Genomic DNA, 8,869 nt, shown 5'->3' with positions numbered 1-8,869 from the left:
TGTCAAACAACATTTCATACAACTTTATATTGTTTCATATTTCTTTAACAAAGTTACTTTATTCTCTTAAATATAAACATTGATCTGCATTTTTGACCTGTCAAAAATGCAGATCTTTAAAGTCTTAAAAGGCCTTGAATTCATCAATCCCAAAATAAGGCCTTAATTAGCCTTAAAATGTCTTAAATCATTCTTTCAGAAGTCTTAAAAATGTTAACACATTGTACATAGGATGGTTGTAATTCATCTCAAATATTAAAGTAATTGGTAAAAATTATTTTTTTTAAATATTCACATGCAGACATTCTTCTTTGACGTCACTTCCTGTTACGTCACATGCAAATATCTCAACTGTTCATCTGAGCAACGTGAAATTTGTTTTGTAAAATGTTAATAATGTTGTCTTACAAAAAATGCATTCACTTACAAAACATTGATGTCACAGGCACTTTAAGGTTTCATCTACAGCAAATTGGCTTTAAGACCCCACTGTGGGTCCTAAAACTCCAAATTTTGAGTCGTTAGAGGACTTCCTGAAATTAAATTAAGTTCAAAACTGACTGCTAAGAATGTTTCTGTTATAGTTAGCTATGGATAAAAACAATTGGTCTATTAGCAATATTTTAATACTTAAACCAAAAGTACTTTGGTTCATGAGTTTCTGCCAGTTTTTATTTTTTTGTCATTTGTGTTTATTAAATTCTTAAATTTAATTTCACCTGGCATTAAAAGGTCTTAAATTTAACTTTCCTTAAACTGTAGGAACCCTGTTTGACATCACTCTCCAGATTGTTCCACAGTCTTATTCCTCGCACACCGCTCCCTCAAACTAGTTCAAAATCCAGGTTTCACAAACATCTCTACCCCCTTCAGATAATAACAACTTTCTCTCTTAACAAAATTTAATTGGTTGTTTAAAGGTAATATGTGACCCATCACATCGAAACGAGGGTTAAGTCTAAAAGTTTTGTGTGGAGAAATAAGCAGATATAGTGTTTTGATTAAAACACATGCAAAAATTACATTTTGTCAAAATATAACAATTAAATGTCCTGATGCATCTCAGTAATCCAGGTAAAAAATCAAAAAGAAAAAAAGTGTATAGGTCTTCTGGACGGGTTCTTCTCTAATGAAACGTTTCGTCTCTCCTCCAAGAGACTTCTTCAGTCTGAGAGTTTCAGGCAAAACGGAGGCCTCCACCTCTGTTTAATGATGGACGGTCTTTCTTCACAAAAATGGCTTCTTTTTTTGAGAGAGGAGTAAAAGAAGCCATTTTTGTGAAGAAAGACCGTCCATCATTAAACAGAGGTGGAGGCCTCCGTTTTCAGTTGTCCCCCTCCTACAGCGCAGCCATTGCCAGTATCACTCCACCCCTTGTTAACAGTAGGTGTTAATTAGGTGTCAACGATAGCCACGTGATGTGAGTATCAGTCACATGGAGGCAGTGCAAGCCTGAATTTTGCCTGAAACTCTCAGACTGAAGAAGTCTCTTGGAGGAGAGACGAAACGTTTCATTAGAGAAGAACCCTTCCAGAAGACCTATACAATTTTGATAACAAATAAATGTGTTATCAATGTATTATTTCAATGAACTGTCTGAAATATAATCCTAAAAAAATCTGAAGCACTTTTTTGAGCATTAGTAACCAAAAACCTGATTTTGAGGAAAAACACCTTTTTAAAATATTGAGATTTTCACTGTGAGCTATCAAAGCTTTTGTTTCTTTCCATCTGGGAAATCTCTATGTTCCAATACTATTTGAGGTTTCTTTTTCAAATTACATAAAAAAATCCTCAATAAAATTAATTAAAATTAGTATTTAGACCAAGTATATATGTATTATTGTAACCAACAAGACAAATTAAATAATACATCTCTAGATCTACTAATGATATCAGGATGATCTAAGTATCAAAATGTAGCTTTTAAAACCAGGAATCTGAAAATATGATTTGGTCATTTTGACCAAATTTGACTTAATCCTCATTTTGATGTGATGGGTCATATATACATTTGTGAGCCTTATGCACAACCTGTAAAATATTATAATCAACCAACTCATAGAACTTCAATAATTTCAACTGATAAAATAATGTATTTGATGTGTTTCTCTCTGTCTCTTTAGTCCGAGGACTTATTCTCTCTGATAGAGAGCCACGAGGGAAAGGGCCTGAAGCTCTATGTGTACAACACAGATACTGACAACTGCAGAGAGGTGGTCATTACACCTAACGGTGCCTGGGGAGGGGATGGCAGGTAACACATGCACCTAAACCAATCAAATAAAGCCCATAGTTTAGTTGTTTATTCAACATAAACACATTATGTTGTTAGGATTTCAGGTTCATTTTGTATTATTTCTTTGCGATTTTCCCAGCCTTGGATGTGGGATTGGCTACGGATACCTCCACAGAATCCCCACCCGGCCTTTTGAGGAGGGGAAGAAGATCAGCTTCCCTGGGAATTCTACCAGTGAGCCCGTCAGTCCGCTCAAGGATGGATTCACTGAGGTTTGGACCGACTCACGCTCAGATCATAGCACTCCACTGCTCAGGAACAATTCACACAAGCTGCTCAGACATGAGTGTCTTCTATAGAACTCAGCATCTTTAGCTGTAGTTTGGTTTTAAAATGTTGTAGATAAAGTAGCTTTTTTTTTCTTTTGTCAGTCATTTTAAATCAAACTGCTGCTTTTATTTAATTTTTAATTCAACAAAATACTAAATTTAAAATAAACGCCCATATCTGTATCCACCATCCTGCTCCTCAGGTCCAGCTCTCAGCCGTGACCCCACCCACCTCTACACCTGCCGTCTCCGCTGGCCTTGAAGACTCGTTGTCTGGCCTGTCAATCAGCTCAGCCCCACCCACTCTGCCCAGTGAGCTGCAAACAGGTGTCCCTTTTCCTTTCATTAGCAGCGGCACATGTAAATTCATGCTTTGCAGGAGCTTTATCGGCACTTGGCAATATTTTCTCCACACGATCCCTCGTAACGTCTGATGCCCTCCCTCTCATTCAGGCCTGCCCACCGTCCCTCTCCTGCCCTCCTCCACCAGCCCTTCCTTCAGCTCCATCGCTCCACTGAACCCTGCCGCCGCCACCTTCAACCCGGCCTCAACACTGCCAGGTGGGTGATTCATTACAAAACAAACACAGCTCATCTTTAAAAGATGTCTCAGTATGTACACACTCATCCAGAGAAAAAGATGTTTATTAAGGTTCTCCTTCTGTTGGATTACAGTTAATGTTACAGCCAACCTTTTCTGCTTTGCCAGTTTTTGTTTGCTCACATTAATAAGTTATCCTGTGTTTTCTTTTTGCTCAGTTTTCTCATCAAAAGTTACATCATTCCATAAATTAAACCTGTTTGTCTTTGTTTAATATGATGAGGTGGTTTTAATTTGTGCATTTTAAATGTGACTCTATGGTTTCTGTAATGCACTAAATGTAGAGAGAATCACAGAATTAAACAATTAAAGTAGTTTTCTGTCAAATGTTAGAATTTCTTTATCTAGATATGATCTAACCAATCTGGGCTTCTCTCAACAATCTGAGTGTTTCATATTTTAAAGTGACACTCACACATGAGAATATATTTGGCCACTGCAGCCTCTCCCGGTAACTTTTGTTGGCACATTGACTGAAACCACAGATGTGACGATCCAAACTCTCAAATCAGCACAAGTGGGAGTTTATTAAAGACTTAGTACAATTTAAGATTGTGCTTTGTTGTGTTAAAGCATTATCTTAAAAGACTGGGTCCTAATCATCATCATCCCTCATGGGGCGGCTGTGGCGGAGTGGTTAGGGGAGTCGTCCTGGAACCAGAAGGTCACTSGTTCGATCCCCCGTCCAGCCGTCTCAGTCGTTGTGTCCTTGGGCAAGACACTTCACCCACCTTGCCTACTGATGGTGGTCAGAGDGTCCGGTGGCGCCGATGCATGGCAGCCCCACCTCTGTCAGTGTGCCCCAGGGCAGCTGTGGCTACAGTGTAGTTTGCCATCATCAGTGTGTGAATGTGAGTGTGAATGGGTGAATGTCTGTTAGTGTAAAGCGCTTTGGGGGTCCGGAGGGATTTGAAAAGCGCTCTATAAGTTCAGTACCATTTACCATTTACCATTTACCATCATCATCATCTTCACATCATTCTTGTTCTTACCTCAAATTCAATTCAAAAATACTTTATTGATCCCAGAGGGAAATAAGGTAAACCTGCCCTAGGACAATGATGAAAACTAGCTGTTGTGCTAACTCTGGCATATTTACATTGATGTTTACTGCTGACATGTTGATTTAATATGCATCATCCTAAGATGGATGGATGGATGGATGGATGGAGGTGGACACAAGACAATTATTAGTAGTGTCCTGATGGAGCTTTTTCACTTCCGATATGATAGTGATATTGCAGCCTTGAGTGTTGACCGATGTTGACCTGATACGATATCAGAACAAATCCTACAGACTTTCATTACTTTTTGTAGTGTGGAATCAAAGTGTTGATGAAGTCAAACAGTAAACAATACTCTGCAACAGTAGGTATGAGAAAGACTGGTCACATTTATTAAATAATAGGCTACATAATTTTTTTTATCTTAAACATAATATTGTACAATAAAGGAATAATAAAATAGAAGACCTTGAAAATGTACCTCAATAAATCAAATAAAAACTAAATGTATAAAATATCTATTTAAAGTCACTTAAGTTATTTATGCTGGATCTGAGCTCTGCTGGATAGAAATCTTGAAATGGACTGCTTGTATCAGAGTGTTAGATGCATATTCATTGTTTGGCTAATATTGGACCAATATTGATATCGGATTAGGGCATCCCTAACAATAAGAATACAGTAGTTTTACAATCTGATACAATAACGTAGAGTTGCCCTCCTTTCATGGAGATGGGCAGTAATTATAAAATCTAGTGTGATTTTTAAGTTCAGTTTATTTGACCAAAAGTGCTGTTTCTTATGAAACACATAAGTGAGGTTTAGAAAAATTAACTTAAATTAACCAAAATTAACTTTTTTAGCTGATAAACTGTCTAGAATGTGTCTAAAATGTTATATAGTACTGTTTTTGTGCGTATTTGTTCAAATCTGTAATATTTGGTCTAAAAACATGTTTAGCCTGCAGTACCACTGCTCTACCCATATGAGCAGCAAAATTTGCATATTGGTTAACGGCTCTCCTCTGTGACGTTGCTTCTGCACAGTTTCGTCACAGCGGCTGTGTTCTGGTATAAAAGCCTCTCTCTAAGACACGCCCCTGCAGCAGTCAGAGGGTGGAGCTGTTAGCAAGCTTAGCATGATCGTCTGTTGACCTTCAGCCTCGGGTGGAGAGAGCTGACCCCCCCCCCCCCCCCACACACACACACACACACACACACACAGTACGTCCTGCACAGCGGGAGGGGAAAAAAAGGGCAGAAAGACCGCAGCTCAGCGGGCTGAACCGGACCGAACTTCAGTCAAACAAGACCCAACAGTTTTATTCCTGATTTAAACTAGTGATCTTGTGAGCAGCTGCAGCTGTATGCTTTTATTTTTTTATGTCAGTCTATCGGAGCGCTCCACCTCCTCTGTCCGGTGCTGGTGTGGGGTGAGGCGGACAGAGCTCAGCCGAGGCTTTTGGAGCTTCATGTCCTGATCGAGGGAGCCAACACGAGTCAGTCCCAGACTGAGCTGACTTGATCAAGTCTCTCTCTGCCTCTGGTGAGGAGTGGGGTTGGGGGTGAAAACTCCTCCACCTCAGATCGTTTAGAGATGTAAATATCTACGATACTGTGGTCACTCTCCATGTAGCATCAATTATGCTAATGCTAGCTGCCTGTCAGGTTCTCTAGTCCTGGCCACACCTCCGCTCTCTAACCCCCCCTCCCCTACCCACCTACCCACTTTGATGCATTTTTCAAATTTCGCCTTGGGGCAGAGTTATCTTTTCACAGGAGGGGTAAGATACACTTTAAATTACTTTTAGGCATATTTTAAGCATTTAACTGTTTAACTGAAACTGTTTTGGTTGTGTTGCAATGTTGTTTGAAAATATATATTTTCGTATTGAATTGTTGAATTAATCTAGTAATCTACTTTATGATTTAAAATGTCTTTAGATGGGAAAAATATAGTTACATTTATTAAACATGGAGTACTGAAAATTTAAAAACACATTAGGGGTACAATGATACAGAAAATTCGGTTCAATACTTTAGTGTCACGGTTTGGTATTTTTTCAATACAAAAAAAAAGACAGATTTTCACGCCCTTCTTATTTATTGAAATTATGAACATTTGTTTAACCTCAAATGTACAGTTTTTCAATTAAATGTTGCTGAAACAGCCAGTTTCTCCGTGGATCTGTGCTCCACAATGCAGCCCAGGTGGAGTAGTCGAACACAGATCCACTGATCCTTCAACACAGAGTATCTTCAGAAGACAAGCTGATAAAATAAATGTTAAAAATCTGTATTGTTCCATACATGGAGTGTATTAAACGGTGGATACAGGTAAATGTATTGTTGAAAACCTGCAATAAATACAAACGGTTCCCACCTTCAACAATTCAAGATTTAAAATGTATTCTGGTTTATTCAACACCTCCAAGTTCACTACGTGGCTCCTTATGTGTTCCTTCGTAGCCTTGATGAGCCCAGGACCAACACAATGAAGGACAAAAAGAAAAAAGCATTGGGAAAATGTGTCCAGGCTTTTGACTGATGGTTTATAAAAGCAGTTATATATTTAAATAAATAAAACTGTAATACTTGAGTGGCTGACTGATGTGTTTGTGTTGTGACTTCCCAGGACTGATGCCCCTCTCAGGAGGACTACCTCTCCCCAACCTTCCCAACCTGAACCTGCCCCTCCCAGACCTCAGCACTATTTCAGTTCCAGCAGCAGGTGAATGAATAATCTGCAACCTTCAGTCCATGTTTGCTACTTGTTTTTGAGGTTATCAACACGAGTCTGAAACATTTCTGCATCAGCTTTGCTTTTTATACTTAAATTAAATGTGTGAGAATAAATCTTAAATAATAATAATTAGTTCTTGTTTTTCTCACCAGTCCCGCCTCTAGCTTCACTGCCCCCCCTGAACATACCAGGTCTCGCCTCATTTCCCCCCCTGCCAGCCATGCTGCCCTCCCAGCTGCCTTCTCTGCTCTCCCACGGCATGCCCCCCACCTCCAGCCCACCCCCAGCCTCAGTCACAGTCACCGCTGCGCCCGTGACCGGTCCAGCCGTGGATTGTGTACCCCCAACAGACGCAGACTCCAGGAAGGCCACAGAATTGCCTGTTCCCACGGAAACATCGATGTCATCATAACGAGGAGGGGAGGATAGCCCCCCACCACCTAGTCAAACCGTAAACGCACCCAGTTCCTCTTTTCTCCTTCTGTCTTTAGGTGTTTTCTATTTATTTGGCCAGGAGCGAGCAGGCACTCAGACACTATGAAGGGAGGGGTGTGTGTGTGTGTGTGTGTGTGTGTGTGTGTGTGTGTGTGTGTGTGTGTGTGTGTGTGTGTGTGTGTGTGTGTGTGGACAGTGTAGCGCTGCAGCTCGTCTAAGCTGCTGCGTAAATGAAGAGCAGGTCTAGTCTTTGGTTTGTTTGCTTTAACTCCTGCAGTCACAACAAACCAGAACTTTCTTTGACTTTTCCTTTTTCTGACTGGGCCTTTTTTTTTCTTCTTCTTCTTCTTCTTTTTTATACATATATAAGCATTGTACGATAAAGGAGCTGGATAATGAACAGATTTTACTGAAGTGGGCTTACAAAGAAATTAATCTGCACTGCTGTAGTAAAAACATATGTAACTGTAAACATGTAAATTTTGTCCTATTGTCCAGCTCTACAGTGTAACCTTTTTATGAGAGTTTTCCCTCCGATCAGTAGAGTCATTAAACAAATGCATAATTCTTTTCTGTTAAAGTTTCAGTGAATGAATCTGCATTATTTTGCACCTTTTTTTTTTGCGTTTTGAAACGATTGTCCCTCTAAGACCCCATGTATATGCAGACCTACACATCGTTGTTACAGTCAGTAACAGGCTGACGGCCTCGCCTGAGGAGACACACACACGGTGGAGCTTCTCAGCAGTGGATGGACTTGCCGTTCGGTGACCCCGTTATTTAACTGGTCCCCATTAAAAGGGTCAAAGCGGATTGTTGGGCAGAGCTGCAGTAAAGCCACAGGGTGTTTCTGTATGAACTGGATGCACAGCGCGAGCAATAAAAGCCAAATGAATTTTACTTGCTGTGTCGACTTGTTGCTCTTCACTTATGGTCTGATGATTTTAGAAGAGCAGAAACAAATGAAAAGCTGTTCAGTTGAACTTGAGAGCACAACTAATCAGTTGTAATCAAATTATTTTGGCTTCTCCCTTCAGGGGTCTGTCTCCCTCCATGTCCACTGTCCCTCTGCTCATGTCCGAACCGTCTCAGCTTTGTCTTCAGAGAGCTCAACCTGAGCTGTCCCTAAGCCTGTACAATTAACCCACTCCCAAATAAAACTTTTCTCTTCACAGGGTTTCTGTGGAGCCTTCAGAAGTTACATTAAATCAGTTTTAAGCCTTAATTAAAAATATATACAGTGGGGAGAACAAGTATTTGATACACTGTTGATTTTTCAGGTTTTCCCACTTGCAGAGCTTGTAGATGACTGTAATTTTTATCATATGTACTCTTCAACTGTGAGTGATGGAATCTAAAACAAAAATCCAGAAAAATACAATGTATGATTTTTGAATAATTATTTTCCATTTTATTGTGTGAAATAAGTATTTGATCATCTATCAACCAGTAAGAATTTTGGCTCTCACAGACATGTTAGTTCTTCTTTAAGAAGCCCTCCTGTTCTCCACTCATTACC

General features: G+C 39.8%; 1 protein-coding gene across 1 annotated transcript in view; it reads left to right on the top strand.

Moving 5' to 3' along the window:
* LOC106513812 (Golgi reassembly-stacking protein 2) overlaps positions 1–8,250 on the top strand; it is a 9,966-nt gene extending 1,716 nt beyond the window's left edge. The window contains exons 5-10 of the mRNA XM_014002813.1: positions 2,127–2,257; positions 2,379–2,511; positions 2,772–2,895; positions 3,022–3,129; positions 6,808–6,903; positions 7,068–8,250. Coding sequence (XP_013858267.1) covers positions 2,127–2,257; positions 2,379–2,511; positions 2,772–2,895; positions 3,022–3,129; positions 6,808–6,903; positions 7,068–7,327 — 852 coding nt within the window. The 3' untranslated portion in view covers positions 7,328–8,250. The remainder of the gene's footprint in view (positions 1–2,126; positions 2,258–2,378; positions 2,512–2,771; positions 2,896–3,021; positions 3,130–6,807; positions 6,904–7,067) is intronic.
* The last annotated feature ends 619 nt before the right edge of the window (positions 8,251–8,869 follow it).

Source organism: Austrofundulus limnaeus, unplaced genomic scaffold, assembly GCF_001266775.1.
Source record: "Austrofundulus limnaeus strain Quisiro unplaced genomic scaffold, Austrofundulus_limnaeus-1.0 Scaffold15, whole genome shotgun sequence".
NCBI classification, from domain to species: Eukaryota; Metazoa; Chordata; class Actinopteri; order Cyprinodontiformes; family Rivulidae; genus Austrofundulus; species Austrofundulus limnaeus.
This window is presented reverse-complemented; position numbering and strand designations above follow the sequence as displayed.